General features: G+C 36.0%; 1 protein-coding gene across 4 annotated transcripts in view; it reads left to right on the forward strand.

Annotated features, from left to right (window-relative positions):
• LOC123872317 overlaps positions 1-11,014 on the forward strand; it is a 142,368-nt gene extending 131,354 nt beyond the window's left edge. For 2 of the 4 annotated variants that reach the window (XR_006797457.1, XR_006797458.1), the window contains 4 exons: positions 7,311-8,710; positions 9,121-9,240; positions 10,617-10,671; positions 10,814-10,892. Coding sequence is in view for 1 of the 4 variants with exons in the window: in XM_045916528.1 (XP_045772484.1) it covers positions 7,339-8,710; positions 10,617-10,671; positions 10,814-10,865 (1,479 nt within the window). In the remaining 3 variants the exon portion in view is untranslated. Of the gene's footprint in view, positions 1-7,310; positions 8,711-9,120; positions 9,241-10,616; positions 10,672-10,813 lie in introns of all 4 variants that reach the window. The other 2 variants (XR_006797459.1, XM_045916528.1) reach the window with 2 other exon arrangements.
• Positions 11,015-19,426: the final 8,412 nt, after the last annotated feature.

The raw sequence follows: 19,426 nt of genomic DNA on the forward strand, positions 1-19,426 counted from the left end.
CGGAACGCTAAATCGCTTGGCGGCACGACTTTGCTGGTAGGGTGGTAACTAGCCACGGCCGAAGCCTTCCACCAGACAAAAGTTTACTACCAGTTTACTTCTATAAGTGACAACATGAAGATTAATATTCAATGCACACAACAGCCATTCAGTTGAGTGGTTTCATTAGCACAGGTGACTTGTAAAACCCCTGTAATGTGAAATCGTATGTCACCGCCGCGCCCCACTTCCGCATAACGATGGCGACCTCACTTAACAGTCCTTCAACCGCAGGATTCACGGATACATTAACTGATTATATTTGAAAGGTCCGTTTTCATTAACACCTTTTTCATAGAGAATGTTAATATTCATTTATATTTACAAAGCGGCCTTAATCCTCATTTTAGTACCTTTATTTTATTTTTCAAACAATGCGTGACAACATTTTTCTTATGCTTAGTATGAGATTTACATCTCGCCAACTTTGATAGAATTCAAGCATCGAAACAATTTTGCGTTAAAGAAAAACGAACTCAAGTACTTTTGTTTTAAGGCTCAAGTTCGTCCATACATCTACAGCTAAGCGCTCCAAGTAGAAACTTTGTGAAATTAAAATCGGTGATAATGATTTTTTTACTTTAAATCAACGATTTTTAGGTTCATTGAACGTTAGTGAGATGAGAAATCTCATACTGAGCAATCTGAGCCCTTTTGTATTTTCATGAATCAGTCATTTAGTATGAAAATCTATCACTTATAATCCGTCATACAGATTTACGCACCGTTTACGTCAACTTGAAAATTACCCTAGAATCTCTACCTAGATATATATCTAGTATATATAGAAAGAATTTACAACAAACGATGCTACTGTATGCCGATTAAAAATTTTGTCGGAAATGTACTCGTACGTACGACTAACGATAAACCAACCGATACAGCGTATACTCGCACGGTTAGATAGGCTAGTAATATATCGGCCGAACTCACACCATACGACCTTTGACATCAATCAGTGCACATGTGATAATGCTTTGTGTCTGCTGGATTACTTGACGTGTTCACTGTAAAATATGCAGTGGCTGAAGTTGGGGTGATCACACTAATATTATAAAAGCGAAAGTTTGTATGTGTGTGTGTGTGTGTGTGTTTGTGTGTATGTTTGTTACTCCTTCACGCAAAAACTACTGGACGGATTGGGCTGAAATTTAGAATGGAGATAGATTATACCCTGGATTAGCACATAGGCTTTTATCCCGGAAAATCAAAGAGTTCCCACGGGAATTTTAAAAAACCTACATCCACGCGAACGAAGTCGCGGGTATCATCTAGTTTCTAATAAATCTGACCAAATCGGCCCCTTCTTGTTTGCTTTATTACCGACAGTAGTGAATTATAACAATCGGTAAAAGTGATGAAAGTATTTTAAGGGATAGTTTAGTATTTTTCCAGTTTATGTTGATGGTTTCCTTCATCGAAAAAGAACATGGTGTAAATCTGATTTAATAATACAGTGTATGGGAAGAATAGATAGAGACAGATACTAACCTAATAGTATTACCTATTTCAAATAAATTAAATTAAATTTTATAGTTAAATATTCGACTCAAAAAGTTTGTTGATAAAACAACATATTTATACCAATACATGGATTTGACGAGTAAAATGAAATTAAGGAAGATGTAAATATAAAAATAACTATTATTATTCAAGGTATTTTAATTGCTTTGAAATGAGTCTTAGATTTAAAAAAAGATGTTCCGATCATGACAAAAGAAATGCGTAATTCAAGTAATCTGAGCCCTGATAGCACCAGCGTCTTGTTACTTCCCTGTTTAATTTAAATATGTAAATTTTATTAGGCATAATACAAGCTGAGGACTCCTGAATTGCAAATGAATGTGACATTACATTTTATAGGCTGGTAGCCAATTCGCCGCGCCGTTTCCTTAGCAAATTTTCACTTAGAAATACCCCCAATTTTAGTAGCGTTTTATTGGTTACATTTAGGTGAAATAACAAGATGTTTACTTTCATCTTTGCCTTTGTTTCGGTTTTCTAACTTGACGGTTTGAGCTTCATATAATCCTTACTTTTAATTCATTAATATTTTAACTGTTTTATTTAGCTTCGCTTTCATTATTCAATATGGACAGACTATCGTAAGTTTGCACTGATAAAACATTTACATGGAAACATATTGAAAATTCTGTTTTCTGTTAATGTATTGAACTGCGTTTGCATCGTCGTATAATTTACTAGCTGATGCCCGCGACTTCGTTCGCGTGGATGTAAGTTTTTAAAAATCCCGTGGGAACTCTATGATTTTCCGGGATAAAAAGTAGCATAATATGTTCTAATCCAGGGTATAATCTATCCCCATTCTAAATTTCAGACAAATCCGTCCAGTAGTTTTTGCGTGAAGGAGTAACAAACATACACACACACACACACAAATACCTACATACACACAAACTTTCGCCTTTATAATATTAGTGTGATTGAAGAGGAATTTGTTTATAATAAAACTTGAAATCTGTCAAATAAAAGATTACCATCATATTTTCAAACAAACAATCATCAAAACAAATCAAAAGATTAGGAACATACGATGACCTGTCGCTCATCCCAATGTTTAATAATTTTGGTGTAAACTCACGATTATGCATAAGTATGAACTTTCACGTGTGCGAAGTTCTACTATAACTGAACTGCGCATAAACACGGGGAGAAAAATCTTGACGATTGATATAGTGGATACCAAATAAGTACCTATTTTTTTTTTTGATCCTGTAGGAACTATTTGATATTTCGGGTTAAAAAGCAGCTTGTCCTCTCCTCCTTTAAAAAAAAATAACTTTCTGTTGCCCGTTGCGGCATGATTACAGGTCAAACCAACAAATAAAAAAAACCACTTTCGCATTTAGGTATAATATGGGTAATGATGTAGGAGTAAAAGGGTAGTTCCATGTCTCATAATTTTGTATCCAACAAACAACATAATAACGAAATATTACTGTAATAATTTGAACACAATTTGAATACTGAATATTGGATATTTTACTTACCAAGTCAACCGAGTATCTTTCACGAGGCATGTGATAAATGATATAAATTTCTATTTGTGCTTAAGCCGGGTTTATGCCGGATAGACGAAGAATCTAGACGTGAAAGACCTAAGCCGTAAAACGAACGAATGATTCCGTAATAATATTATCCTTGCGGACTTTGATATTTTATATCAGTTGTGAAAAAAGCTTTTAGTGGACAATAATCACTGGGTATTTTGGAAAGAAACTACGTAATAAACGAAAGCTTTCAACCTTGATGGGTGCTTCCAAATACAAATGAAAATATCAGTATCTACAATGTCAGAAGAGATGGAAAAAAGGCATCTTTGAATTTGATTAGTATCCAGATAATCTGGTTTAAACTACACTTTAAAAAGCATTTCTCCTTCTGAAACCATCAGTTAGTAAAATATATAATCGAAAATGATTACTCAGTATGCGCTAAATTTTACTAGTACCAATAGGTACTAATAAAATTTAGCGCATTAGCGCAATTTAGTACTGAATACAGTACGCACTTGTTCACGTAACTAAGTTTATACTGACTGGTATGAGTTTCTCTAAAAGTGGTGCGTTTATATTTTCGCACGTTTTACTAGTCTTAAAGTAGTAACTGCTGCATCTCAAACGCCGCTTAATGGTTTTCTTCTGGGCATCCTTAAATAGCATAGCAATAAACAGTTTGACCGTTTCTTCGTAGCATTTGTCAATAGTTTATTAGCTCAGTTAGTGAACCTCAAGTAATTCGTAAAACCACTTTTATTGCGTCTAGGGTTTGGCTGTGGGCGTCGGCTGTAAAAATAATGGGCATGTAAAAATAATTTTGAATGTCCGTTAAATATTTGGATTAACGATCGTTTTATTCAATTAAGTGAATTAAACTGTTTTGTTTTGTTTGAGTTCAACTAAATAATGCGGACTATTAAATTTTATATCCTTCGATCGTAAAAAAATCTTTGAACTTCGAAATTAAATGATTAGGGCATGTTGGCGTGAAAAACTAGCAAACAGACAGACAGACACATTTTAGCATTTATTAGTACGGATTTGAGGATTTAAACATGTAGGTACGCTCTGAAAGTAAAAATAGTATTTCATAACTAATAAAAAGTGGAGGGATGGAGACTAATAAAATAAAACCACGTATTATGATCGCGCGTTCTACAAAATATTAAATTCCATCCAAAAAAACATGTACACATGTGTCTCCCACAAAAAACTATTGTTTCTAACGAACAAACAACGAGGGGTGCATAGAAAAACACTTATTATCTTATCGCTGCGTGATGGATGGATGTATTATTATAATAGCGAGAAATTGTCCCGCTCTGATGGCGTTAAAACATGAGTCACAAATTATAGCGGTAATTATCCAAGGATAATTAATTTTATATTGGAGTTTGACTTTTTGATTTATTTGTTGTTCAATTTTGTTTTGTTTGGTAAGTATTGGTTCAGACAGATTTTTTGGTACCACAAGAAAAAACTGTGCGTGTCTGTCTGTCTGCTAGCTTTTCACGGCCCCACAGTTTAGCCGATTTTGGTGAAATTGGGTACAGAGTTGGGATACATCCCGGGGTACTTTTTATCCCGGAAAATCAAAGAGTTCCTACGGTATTCTTAAATGCCCATTCGTTTTACCAAATTATATAAAATTTGGTACCGAGGGCTTGTGTTCCAGAAATTTACATAGGCGACTTTTTATCCTGGAAAATCAAAGAGCTCCCACGAGATTTCCAAAAAACCTAAATCCACATGGACGAAGTCGCGGGCATCATCTAGTAGGATAATAAAATTAGTGTCTCATAAGCTACATATGGGACTCTACCACCGCGCCTAATACCTAAAAATTCAAAGTCAATCAGTGACCACCTGTGGTTGCAGATATCTAAAACTAAGTCAAAATCTATGTCTGTCCGTACACTTGCTTATCACTCTTAACTTTAGAGTATTTCAAAACGACGAGTAATGTGCATAGGTATATTAACCACGTTAACATTAAGTTTATAGAATCGGTGAGTCCTCCCGGGCGAAGCCGGGGCAAGTTAGCTAGTTTAGTTATAAATCAATATCTTAATAAACACTTTTGATTCTGATTCTGATTCTCGAATTACCCCCGTAAAGGTTTTGTATAAAATAATAATCATAATAATAAAAATTGTATCGGAAATGTATTGAAAAGCTATCGTTAAGGAAAAGAAAAAACTAAGTTTCATAATAAATGTTAAATAACATGGAATTGATTGCAATTATGCCACCGAAGGCAATGTTGCATGATTTTTTACCCCCGTACCTAACACGTAAGGTTAGGGGAACGTTAGGGGGAGAAAATGTGCTGATATCACGATTCGAATAATGCCCATGATAAATTCTACTAAGCATTTGCAACAAGGTATTCTTTTGCATACCTTTTATTATAAAAGGGGGAACTTTAAGTGCACCTCCTCTTAGAACCGAGAGCAAAGTTATTTATAAAAGCAAGAAGTTTAAAAATACACCGTCAAGGTTTTCAAGCTTTAAATCGCTAGCTATAAAGTATATTGTTGTATCGTAATATCTTACTTTAACTTCAACAGCTATAACTTCAGCCTTTCTCTACTATACCAATTCTCAATATTCTTCTTTTATTATTCTTAGCCTTATTTTTCGTATTTGATAGAATAACAGTTTTAAAGAAGCGATTGCCATTAATTTCAGAATTAATCATTAATTTTGTCTACATCAGAGATGAATTAGTAACAGGTTTTTCGGCTACTTTTATCTGTCAGATTGAGTTGAAATTTTGCAAACGTAGGTAATAATAATATGTGGTTTGAAAGACAATTTAGATGATTAAGGTGCGTTGGGCGATAAAAACTAAACTAATGTTAATAGTTTTGATTTAAAATTATGAAATTTTTATTTTGATAAGTACCTACTGCACTGAATTTGAAAATCCAAAAAACAAAAACACTGTCTGTAATCTCCACTGACTGCTATTTTTTTTACATTTAAGTAACATAATATTTTATATCTCAAATAAAGAAAAGCGTTATCGCATTCCAGCCAATACAATTTAAGCCAAAGCGTTTTTCGGCAAACAAAACTTCCATAAAGGGAAATTAATGGAATTGGCTGCGGTCCCGAAACGCGACGCGGACGAAAAAACAAACACGAAGGTATGAAGCCAACATTAGTAGTTCCCCCAAACATATAAAGAATAAGAAATGTGTCGAATGAGCGTCTTAATACGTAATCGGGGACGAGAAATCTCGGCGCGTTGCAATAGCATAACAAATTGTTGCCGGACGGTCAACGGGCCCTTTACGAGGCGCTTCCCAACGTTGATGATGATTTAGATGCAAGGAATATTGGGCGGAAGAGGGCCGATAGACCGCGGGAACGTTACCATGGCGACGGCTGGAGGGTAGTCCCTGTCTCCCCCGACACTGTCTAGTTCACGGACACTTATTATCGTTATCGTAATAAATTGGTCTGGAATGCGTGCAATAACTTCAAGCGAGTTCGCGATAAAATTCAGATGTGGAATTTTTGTTATGATAAAAATGGATTTATTACTTTTTTGCATCGTTTGAATACATTTTTCATTTTTATGCGACAGTAAAAGTTGTTAAAGGTTTTTTTTATAAATTAAATTATGACACACACATATAAAATTAGTATGTTAGTATAAGCAGGCGCAGTCGGTTCTAATATTATGGCCGCAATAACAGATTAATAAATTAATTGGTCAATTTGGAGGAGTTTCAGCAAGTTGAGAATTCTTTAGAAAAAGTCTACTAAAATTCTGCAAATAATAAAATCTTAAAACTATATTTTTTAAATAATAGTTGACTCAATTTTACAATTTTTACATGTCTAATAAAGTTCAACTACTTGTTGGACCTTGTATCCTTACGCAAACTTTTAAGCTTGGACAACAAATATAATATATTAGTACAAAAAATATTGTTCAATTTATAATAAACTTTATTAACCAAAATTATATTTATTTTAGGCGGCAAATAGCGTTAACCGTATAAAACGCAACAATAACACTGTATGAAGCCGAAATTATTATCCGGCGACTGATGATGATATATCGACGTCGGTTGCTGTGTTGATCGCCACTTACCCTACCCTTATCACGGAGCATGTAATTTCGGATTCATTGCCCTCCGGCATCCATCTTCTGAGATGGGGACTTTTATTAAAAACAAAATATTTTAAATTCTTGACAAATATTTCAGTTATTATAAAAGATGTTTTATTTTACAGGCGCTATATGGCGATTGGACGATGAGCCATGGAATCACGCAGCGCGCCGCCGAGCCCCGACGAATCAGGGGAGGCGGTGTTCGATTCACGCTGTGGACGATACCCGCTCCAACCTTCGCTCCAGAGGGCCTTCGCGAGCTGCCGAGAGAGTGGTCGACCTCGCCCCCATCATCGCCATGCGACTTCAGAACCTGCGCGACCAGACGATCGAGTTCTCACCACAGCAGAGGTTCACGATTACCCTTCATCCGAATCCGGCATCGCGGCCGACTGCCCACACGCCCACTCGAGCAACGCGGACGATAGTCCGTGTTACGATCGATCAGACTACGAGGGAAATTCTAGTTATAGTTTAAGACACAATTTTCTTCATACAATCGATTGCAACAAGCATAGGTCAGATTTTAATCGCAGTCACACACCAGAATACAATCACGACCATGATTCCGACTGTGATCGAGGACACCCACGGTCGCAAACGACTCGTCGACCACATCGAAAACATCGGCGAGAAGACGGCGACGGAGCTCAATCACTCGATGAGCGTTGCGCTCGCGATCTTGATGAAATATTACCCGCGAGACTTGCGGCTGTAAATCTTTCCAGGGACCAACCGCCGCAATCGTGGAACCGCAGTAATATCGCAGCTACCATGGAGCGGTTCGAACCAGTCGATTATTCATACGCCTACTACGACCATCATTTATCTATGCCTTCCTCGTCAAGAAAAGCTAATCGTCAACGAGGACGTGGTGGAATAACACGAGATCGAACGAATCGTCATAATTTTGTCACAAGATATGGCACAGAAGAAAATATTTACGAGGAAATAACAGACGGTTCTAGAACTTGTCCGAAACATCGGTACGTTCCGAGGCAATCTCTCGTGTCCCTAGACAGAAGTGTCGTTGAAGAGGAGGTACGTCGAGTAGAGTCAAGGCATAAGAGAATTCTGGGAGAGTTAAATCTAAGTGTGGAAGCGATGCTTATGCCAGAGTGTGAATCCCCTGATTCTGAACGAGCGGAAGATAGAGATAATATAGAAGAACTTCTTAGGGTAGGTCCAACGGATGAATTATTATCACCGGCTAGTTGTAATCCCCCAGATTTGGATAGTGGTTTTAGCGGAAGTAGTAGTGGGGCAAGCTATGTAGGTAGTTTGCGAAGGAAACCAACAGGATCTGTTCCTCATTTACCTGCAGTAGCATATGGAACGCGAGGGGCAGGTGTCCGTATCTTAGGCGCTGAAGAATGTAATTTACGTTGTCCTAAGGATGCCCAGTCACCGAGGAGTTCGAGTTGTGGTGATGCCAAGACTAGCGGATTCTGGAATAAGAGGGCTTGGAAGAAAATTTCGGGTTTCTCCAGCTCGAACAGCATAAACAAGGCAGGATTAACAGGTGAGATATTATTCATTTTCTATGTTTTCACCTCATGTTGTCTATTGCACTAGTAGTTACTTGTACTAGAATTATTTATTCACCTTTATATTTTATTTGCTGTATTTTGATTTCATTATTTTTTTATTTTCTCATACTCTTATAAGAGAGTCCAAATACTTTAAGATTGATTAATTTCACATTCTGTATTTAGCTCAAAACGCATAAGAAAAATTAACTTGCCCAAGTAACACATAGACATAGACAAAATTTAATTTTTACGTCGTCACAAGAATGTAAATGAATTCGAGCGATACAAGTCATGACATCCTGTTTTATTTGTCCACTTTCATCCGCCCGTGGGCGCTATTCAGATGGACGCTGCTTGTTGTTTTCGATTATTTTGTTAACGGTGCGGCATTTCATTGCAGGTCTGCTCGTTAGGTACACTTTCCGGCGTAAGTCCGGCTCGCAGGGCTCTCAGGGCAAGAGGCGTACCGAGCCTGTCAAATGCGATGCGTGCCTCTCGCAACGATGTTAGCCGCTTTATGGTAAGGCACTAAAACTCTAAACATCTAAACGAACCCATACGATCAAATGACCTTATTGAAGTGGCTTACATTACACATTCTCGAAAGTATTATCCAACATGTTTTTTTTTTTTTCAAACAATAATTGGCATGAAGCGCGTCCAGTCTAAAACAGTCTTTCAATGACCCTTAGGAGGAATTCTCTACATTATTTTTGTTTTTCAACTTATTCCTTTTTTTCTTTATATTCACCATCACAATGAATGCTCTCATTTAAGCACTTTTAAAATTGCAAATTTTACAGTACCTAGCCTTATCTAATTACTGTGCAAATCTTGTACTTTAAATTCTATTGTTTCTGAAAATATTACATCTAAAATTTCAAGTAAGTCAGTAAGGAGCACAGATGAGGCTGGTTCAGAAACGATTAACAAAGTCGATACAAAGTTCTCTCATTAAGGTATCGCAGATATTACTTTTGCTAACTTGGACTTAAGATAAGTATTGTTCCACAAGAACCGAGACAATAGAATGCGCTTCCACTTAATTAAGCTTTGCCGATACTACGAACAGGCGGAACTTTCGATTAGACCTTTGCAAAGTCTTTTTTTCATTTTATCACCTAGTTAATATAGCTCGTTTTTCCTTAGTTTGCTTAAAAGATAAAACCGGCCAAGTGCGAGTCAGACTCGCGCACCGAGGGTTCCGCAATCTGATAATAATTTTTCCGATAAATCCATTTTCATAAATCACTATTATGCATAAAAATAAATAAAAATCTGTTTAAGAATATACAGGTAAAGCCCTTTCATATGATACTCCACTTGGTATAGTTATCTTACTTTGAAAATTGAAACACATTTTAATTTATTTCTTATGATGTAACCACAAATTCTTGGTTTTCGGATTTATTCCTTTACTTGTGCTATAAGACCTACCTACCTGCCAAATTTCATGATTCTAGGTCACCGGGAAGTACCCTATAGGTTTTCTTGACAGACACGACAGACGGACGGACGGACGGACGGACAGACAGACAGACAGACAGACAGACAGACAGACAGACAGACAGACAGACAGACAGACAGACAGACAGACAGACAGACAGACAGACAGACAACAAAGTGATCCTATAAGGGTTCCGTTTTTCCTTTTGAGGTACTAAACCCTAAAAATTGTAGAAACCTCGGAGAAACGCGTAAGACCTATTGGAGTTAGGTTTTCACGCGTATCATGATTTCATAGTAATTTCGCGGTGACAAGGTCATTATGGGCCACCATTTCATCGAAAAGCTACTTGTTTAACTTTTAAGTAAACTAAAGAAAATTAAAGTATAGTTTAGCCGCAATGAACGGGCTAACGAATTGATTCATAACATTAAATATCTTGGTTTCAGATGAAGCCTGTAGGCCAAGCAGAACTAAATCCAGAACGGCAACCATACCATACAGGTTATTATTATTCAGATTCAAATCAAAAGAAAAAATGCATGCTTACAAAGTCCCCCAATCATTAAAAGGTATTGAGCGAAAAATAAAAGTGCTTTAGGCATTCGAAGCGTTCGTTCAATTTGGATTTTTTCCTTTGTTGCAGCTACTCCAACGGAAAACTGGTGGTGCCGTTGGATTCCCTAGCGCAGAGCTGAGGGGTGGAACCCCCGCGCAATTCCCGCCTCCAACTCCTCCGAAGGACTACTCAGTACTAAGCATCGACAAAAGCCAACTGCAAAGTTGCTTGAAGCATGCCACTGTTACATGTTAACCTTACATTAACCTCGGATGTAGTTAAGGTCTGTTCACATTGAAACGCCATACGGTTGCCGGCACTGATTACGGCCGGTGCGGACTTCTTATCTTATCTATTCTATACTTCATGCGCTCAGTATGGACGGAGAGAATGTTTATCGCTCGTTATGTCAATTGCATTAGAAATTTGAAAGCTAACTTGCATACTTATACTTATTTAAATACATGTTTCGACTGTGACTGGTCAATGCAAGAGAATTTATTTTAATATCAACATTCCATATGTCACAAACAAGCGGCACCAGATTGGTATCGCTTATATGGGCGTCTAAAAGACGATCTGTTTTAGGCTTGACATTAATAAATAATTGTGTATTGTAAAAGCCATTGTAAATATAATAAATAACTACTTACTTGATGTTAAAAGAGGCGTATACGTTGAAGTGATAGAAGAGCCTAATTAATATTTTGTATTGTTAAGACAACAGTTTCATAGAAACATAATGACTACGTTGTTGTTACTTATCAATTTTTAGTAGATATTAGGTACAAAAAGGCTGACACGATTAAATCCGATTTTTATACATAAAAATGGCTTTTTTATATTTATCAAAGCTTCTAGTACCAATTATTGTTAGTGTCAGTTGTATCGGGGTTTAATATTATTATCAATTTTGAAAAGTACCTAGTTAATATTTTCCATTCGTTAAAAATTATACCCGTCTTAAATGTTTTTAAATAAAGGTCTGATATTTTATTTTTACACAGCAATTTTCTGAAAAATAATAATATTACTGTATTATTTTGAAAATACTTATTGCCGTTATTTTTGGTAAGAATATGATTGTTAATATTTGTTAGTAATAATTGTAAATGTTGTAAATAGATATAAACATGGTGCACTCACTTTACATCTTATATAACTTGTAAATAAACATTCAATATGTCGCAATTGTGTTAGATAATATTTATATGCGATTTATGTAGGTTACAGATGTGTACAATTCGTGAAAAAAAATCTGCCCAATAACTGCCGGCCTTGAAATAGAGTTTTATTTTATGTGTACATTTAAAATTGGATTTCCATAAACTTACGACAGATAGTTCTACTCGTTTATAATGAATCACTTTGTGTAAACTTTATAAAAAATAATTACCTACAAGTTTTGTACGAGAACTACTTGACTAATGCTATTATCTTAATTTGATATTCAAATTTGTTCAAATCTTAAAAAGTTCTAGGTGAAAGTTGGTTTAAGCTTTTTTACATTTAACACACAGGGCTAAAAACTCTTTACTCGTCAAATATATTAATATTATAGGATCCGTTTCATGTAAAAAAAATTAAGGCATGGGTAGACAGAACGCGCGACGGTTACTCGGCTTCTAGGTTTGTAAAACAAAGGAACCATCTACACTGTGGACATCGCGCGCATTCACATTAAATTACATTCCTCAGTCCTCAGTATTCTATGCGTGCTTAGTATGAGATTTTACATTTCATGAGCTTTGATAGCACATACTTTCCGAAACGTAATGAAACATAATAAATAACGTCAGACTAAAATAAAGCTAAGTTCCTTTATTCAAAATTAAAAATTCAGTACCACTAATTATAATTTTGCAATATCTCCACGTGTAGCTCTGTCGGTATATTTATGGACAAACTTGGCCTTCAAAACAAGGCAGTTAAAGTCCATTTTACTTTGACACCGAAGTGTTTCGACGCTCGCATTCTACAAAAGTTGCTGAGAAATAAAATCTTATACCAAACCTACAGTTCGTTCTTCAACATGCTGTACCATTACGCGTGGCCACCGCCACGCTTTCTGTCTGCCCAAGTCTTAAAACTAGCAGTAGAATCTACGATTCATTAAAATGAAATGTTTGCTCCACTGTGGGACATCAAAAGGCTTTTCATTTTGTAGAAATAATATCTTTGCCGCAGGGCATTACAATATTTACATAAAGGATCCCTGAAATAAATCCTTCTTCGTCCGTGAGATGAGCAATTTCCAAGCTATTTACTTTGGTCCGTAATTTTATTGATAGAAATTCTATAATATATCGAGTGAATGCCATACCAAATGGCGTTCAAGATACGCGTGGCTGCAATCGCTACAAGAAGTCGCCGTGGCCCGTGTGCCCCTTACTTAGTACGAACAGACAAACGTTGTGATTTGATAATTCCAATTCAATTGAAATTCAAATTAAAGTTTAACTAGGGTCTCTCGACAAATCATTTTCAGTAATATTTGCAAATTGCTTTTTGGTTTATTTTAGATCTTTACCCTAGGTAATAATCTACCTACATAATTATTTTAAAATATATTTGCATTATTGGGTCCACAAATCTTGTAATTGTACATCAAAGTCTTTTCTGAGAGCAAATTTATCCTCAAGCAAAGCTCAGCATCAGATTGAGTAACGTACCACGTACCTAATTAATTTTACCCGAAACGCATATTAAAGCTTGTTTCCTTGTATTGCGGTGCCCCCACATTGCGGCCGTCATATGACGGCACTTCAAGACGGTGTTTTTTGAAACTGAAGTCACGGTGATGAAAAGTGCTCATTAAAAAAACACTCGGTTTTGTTTTAATAAATAACGTTTCTGTTACGTCAATTGACGCTTATAGGGACCGCTATATGACGGCATTGCTAATCGAGGAAACTAAAGCTTTAGGTACGATGTCATTATTAAAATACAGCAAAAAAAACATGATTGTTATTTCAGTAATTTAAATGAATGTTTGTAATTTTTCATGAACCTTTGAAATTAAGGTGGCATTTAGTAGAGCTTAGCAAAGACAAGGGGAAAGCGAAAACACCCTATCGGTAGCTTTGCATGCACAATAGCGCGATAAATTGAATGGATTTTATGCCATACTTACTATTTATTTTATATGCGTACATTTCCAGTTTTTGTCTTCGTCTTACCTGTATTAATTATGTGAAAAGTAAAATGCTAAACTTATTTGCTACGTTTATTTGGAATTTGTTATTCCTAAGTTTACGTGAAAGGTAAACCGAAACACCACCTAACGTAGGTAACGCCTTAGAAACGCGGCGCTAAAGCCTGGCATCCACTTAAGCGGAGTGGAGCGGAGATGTATTCAGCCGACCAATCAGAATATTGATAGATGACGTAAAACATTATCACGTCCTCTGTGAATAATCTTATTGGTCTGCTGAACATATCCTGCCCTTCCCCACTTTAGTGGATACCGACTCTAATGGTGTTTTACCACGTACGAACAGTAAAACTTATATACAAATAAAAATCACTTGAGGAACTGGCAAACACAACGATGTAATAAAATTTGAAAGCTTTACTGTAATTAAATCATTTTAATCGAAATCAAGAACTTTGGACTCGGTTATGGTCATGGTAAATCTAGGCGTTTTACCTGTCTCGTTAGCTGTTCTACTAGATTCCACCTTGTCTGTAAATATTAAATTCATAATGTTATATTTCAAAATGTCAGCGAGACTATAATTTTATAAAATAATTGTTTGTTGTAAGTTACTCGACTGATTCGACGTAAATAATTCAATGTTACACAATTCCTTTAACTGTCTGTAATTTAGTGATCGTGTTCAAGTCAAAAGAAATTTTTATTAAATAAACTCTAAAAAGTCACTGGATTGTTTAATTTACTCCGAACGTATGAAGGAAAGATTTACTTCAATCGCCACATTCTAAAACACTTTCCTATGAAATATAAATACAAGTGTGGATTTGTTTGTTATTTTATAGGTTTGTTGGTTTGTTCTTCAATCACGTCGCAAGACAAGCTAACATACAAACATACCTTTGCATTTACATATAATATATAATATGGATAATCATGGTGAAAGTTTGGATGTTTGTTAATCCTTCATGCCACAATGACTGAAATTATTAGGCCGTAAATAGAGGTAGCTTATACCCTGAATTAACATAGGCTACAGCTTATTACTGAAATGAAAGATTTCTCACTGAATTTATATAAATCTACTTATATTCACGTGGAACAAGGTGGAACTCAGAATTTGGCCACCCATCTCGTTACTGAATTGGATGTACGTTACTTACCACCCATCTTGTTACTGAGTTAGATTTTACGTTATTTACCTAAAGCAATCGATACATTGCAAATACAAACACGTTTCTCAAATAAGTTTATAAACGTAAAATGAGTTCAGTATGCATTTACTGAATTTATTTTACGTAGGTTTTAGGTTTAGGTAGGTTATAAAATATCTAACCTTTTACACCCACTCAGTCATAACAAAAGATTTCTGTAAGCGGAGTCTAAAGGAGTAAAGTTGAATATTCATTTATCAAATAAAACGGAAGCCAAGTGTTCGTGACGGACAATTTAAAGGAGCCGGTTCATGCTATCAAAGGAAGGAGTAAGAATGATGAGCCATAACTCTTTTCAGAATGGTTAGTATCCGCCTATCAAGCTTACCGAACTATTATTGTTGAAAGATCTCTATCAAATGAACAAGAAATTGCTGGAAAAAATATATATGTAGTATATATATTTTATTGTTTTAAAAAAAGAATATTAGCCATGCTACTCATGACTAATACTACCCTTTCCCCTCCAATTAAGCGTAAAGCTTGTGCTAGGAGTGGGTACGACAATAGTGCAACGGGTAGGGTTTGAACCGCCGACTTTCGGAATTCAGTCCGCCCCTCAACCGTTGAGCTATCGAGGCTCATTTTTAAACCTTCTTTCGGGTTGTGCCACACATGACACAGTTTATTCTGGCGCTTCTATTGCTTTAGGTATTTTGGGTATTTTGCTCAAGTGGAGAGAGGACTGGGATAACCAATTCTTAGGTAGATATAACATATGATGGGTGGGGTCTCCTTTTCGATCCAGGCACAACTCCCTAACTTTTCTGAATAAAAGCAATTAAATACCACTTACTTTAACAGTGAAGGAAAACATCGTAAGGAAAGCTGTGTGTAACGTTTTTATCAAGTTTTCAATCGTGTGTGAATTCTGCTAATCCGCACTTGGTGAGTGTGGTGAACTAATGGTGTAAACCCTTCTCATTCTGAGAGGAGAATTTTGCTCAGTTCTGAGTCAGCGATGAGTTGAGATGATTGAAAACTGGAAAATAGACTTACCGCACAGTTTCTGTTAAGCCTGTAGGTGGCCACCTACAGGCTTAACAGAGACCATGCAGTTTAACTATCGTAAATTAATGTCTAATTTTTTTAGTGACTATGCGGTAACTAAACAATTCCATGAGAAAGTTTTTATGTATTAGTTAAGTACATATTAGATACAATATTATATATAGCATAGGTAACTGACACCCACCATCAGTGAGTTTAGACACAAAAAATAGGTTTTGTATTAGGTGAGAGTATAAACAAAATATAAATTCTTCCAACCCGAAATATCTACGAAACCGCAAAACGTCTCGAGATAGCCCGATTTATTAAGCAAATAGCTTGTTTTCGACGTAAACCTTTCATCCGTTTGGCTGAATAGACGTCCTAAAATTTACCACAATGCCTTGAATGGGTGTAAAATTTCTCCCTCGGGAGGGGAGGGCTCAGACAGCCCTTTGTATATTTAAATGGGTTAATTGTTTAATTACCAATAAAAATAAAAACCAACCTTTTCAATATAGTTCGATGAATGTACAGCTGCTGTTGTGATAGAGAGGTATAAAGGCATATTTGTGTACATATTTCACGCGCGGCTAAAATTGCCTGAGCTTATGGTTAATAATCGTATTTTACATAATATTGTGTTGAAATTGTTCGTACCATCAAGCGATTATTTATCTGCTACTAGGATTATCGTTCATATTTATTAAAATAAATCTGAATATGGTACAATGATGGGATGGAAGGATAGGGATGGAAACTGGATACGATTTTAAGAAAAAAACAACGTTAGTCACGAAGATAGGATTCGGTCTAAGATCCCAGAGTTTCTTTGCCTACGTCATTTTAGCAACGCTGAAATTGCATGAATATTAATAGTTTACTATGTAGTTACCTATGGACACCTATGGATACTTGCTAACTTGAAAGCGGGGCCTACAATATACAAAAAACCTACGCTGAAGTAGCAAAGCTGACTTGTGGAGGAACTGTTGATAGTGAATTAAAGTGAATTAATATTGTAAGTACAAAGCAAATACCTCATAACTGGACTTAGTCTCAACCCTTAATCCTGATGATGCAAGGTACGGTCGGGCTCAGAATTCGAGTAGCAATTCCGCGAAACCTACTGCAATCCTAACCCGTAAGGATTTAGGAACTGTTGATAGTGAATTGTAGGTTTCTACCAAGCAACGACTTCTCACGGTTCAACTCCAAGTAGAAATTAAAAAATTGGATTAAAATTGGAATGAAACTGAGTTAAACTACAAAAGCATTTTTTCGCTGACTGTACAGGTGTACAGCACTTGTGTCATACATAATATCAAGTGTATGCAGTGCACTTGTCGGCGTCAAAACACAGACGCGTTGCCGTCGGTCAAAGCTTTGATGTAACGTTTTACCTATAGCCAGATAATGACACCAGGCAATGCATACGCGGGCGCCATGCAATACAATATTAAATTCCATGTTCTATTAATTAATTTTGTCCAGATACCTACGCACCAATCATTTTCGGTTATTATATTGGACTGCTTTGGATTCTGGGAATGATTGATCAATAATAATTAATCAATGAAGGTAGAGGTGTTTACCTTAATCAAATCTAAATTTCACTGGTTCAGAAGCCCATTATACCGACATGACAAGTGATAACGTTCAACATAGGGTGTTGGTGTTTTTGCACAAACAGTAGGTATGTCTATTAACACTTGTCGAGTTATGCGTGTGCCACACTTAGTGTGTGGCTGCACCACAGAATGTATAGTGCTGCCACAGATGCTGTAAATATTTTATCTTTCTACCATTACCTATGATCTACCAAATAAAAAAGCAGGGAACGATAAAAACCAACATAAAAATGCTCTTGAATTTGGAAAATGGCATGCATTATGATATGTTGAATAAAAAAAAAAAAGATTCCGACGAATCGAGAACCTCCTTCTTTTTTGGAAGTCGGTTAGAAATAAAAACCAAAAAGAGCTCTTGAATTTGGAAAATGGCATACATTACTATATGTTGAAAATTGTTATCTACCTACCTATGAGTATACCTACTTGATGCCTTGTTACGTGGTGGACCGCCGCGGGCAAAGCCTAGTTTAACATACAACAACAGAACCCGCAAGCCTCCCAAGTTTGTCCAAGAGCGGCACAAAATTAATACCACAAAGATAACTGTATAATAAGGACCTTGTAACAACAAACGCCGCGAGCGTTTGTTTTTGTTCAAGAACTCCGTCTATTGTAGGTTTACTCTTATACGATCTCTTATAATGAATCCATCTCCATAATCAAGCCAAAACAAGCTCTTCTAATTATAAATGCTTCCGTGTAATGGATTTTCATAAAGAAAATGTTATCTTTTATCCATCTCCGTTCATGAAATATGAAGTGCGTCGGCGTCGTGAGCTTAAATCCAAAATTATTAATGCAATAAAGTGTTTCTTCCTAATATTTTAAGCCTCGATATAGTACTACTTACATAACCATAATAAAAACGGCTAAACCATAATAAAATCTCTCCTAACAAGATAATGAGAGCAATTGGGTTTGTGTGGTAAAACGATCGTATCAGTGAACGAAAAATTATTTTATTATATTACGATAGCACGATAATATCTTGAGCTCAATTTCACATAGTAAAACCAATTTATATAGCCTTTGTTTATACCTGAATACGAGTATGTTCCATACCATCGCTTAATATAATAAAAGTCAAAGAATCGTACAATATGAACATGCCTCAACATTTTACGTCCCTATAGACAAATCGAATAACGTTACCTAAGGGCACAAATCAGTGCCTCTATATTAATAGGAAAACAAGAAACAAATCACTCAAATTCGTCACTTTTCAGGAGGCAAAAACATAACTCATCCTAAAGTATACATAGGTATTTCGCAATTGAAATTATACAACTCCTTTGGAGCAATCCCTTTTTAACCCCCGACCCAAAAAGAGGAGTGTTATAAATTTGACATGTGTATCTGTGTATCCATCTGTGGCATCGTAGCTCCTAAGCTAATGAACCGATTTTAATTTAGCTATAATCCAAGAAAATCGGTTCAGCCGTTTGAAAGTTATCAGCTCTTTTCTAGTTACTGTAACATTCACTGGTCGGGGGTGTTATAAATTTTTAATTTAGGTACACTTGTTACGGAAAGTACTGAAATATTAGTTCGTGAAATACAATTACAAATACTTATAACTTCACACTCCATAATTTTGGTGCAATAGTCAACTACCACAAGATTGCTTAGAGTAAGTTTCACCGAATGTATTTTCGTTTGAACTACTACGAATTGGAGAGCCGAACTCAATTGGAACCATGATCGGAAC

The sequence above is a fragment of the Maniola jurtina genome, chromosome 15 (genome assembly GCF_905333055.1).
Source record: "Maniola jurtina chromosome 15, ilManJurt1.1, whole genome shotgun sequence".
In the NCBI taxonomy this organism is placed as follows: domain Eukaryota; kingdom Metazoa; phylum Arthropoda; class Insecta; order Lepidoptera; family Nymphalidae; genus Maniola; species Maniola jurtina.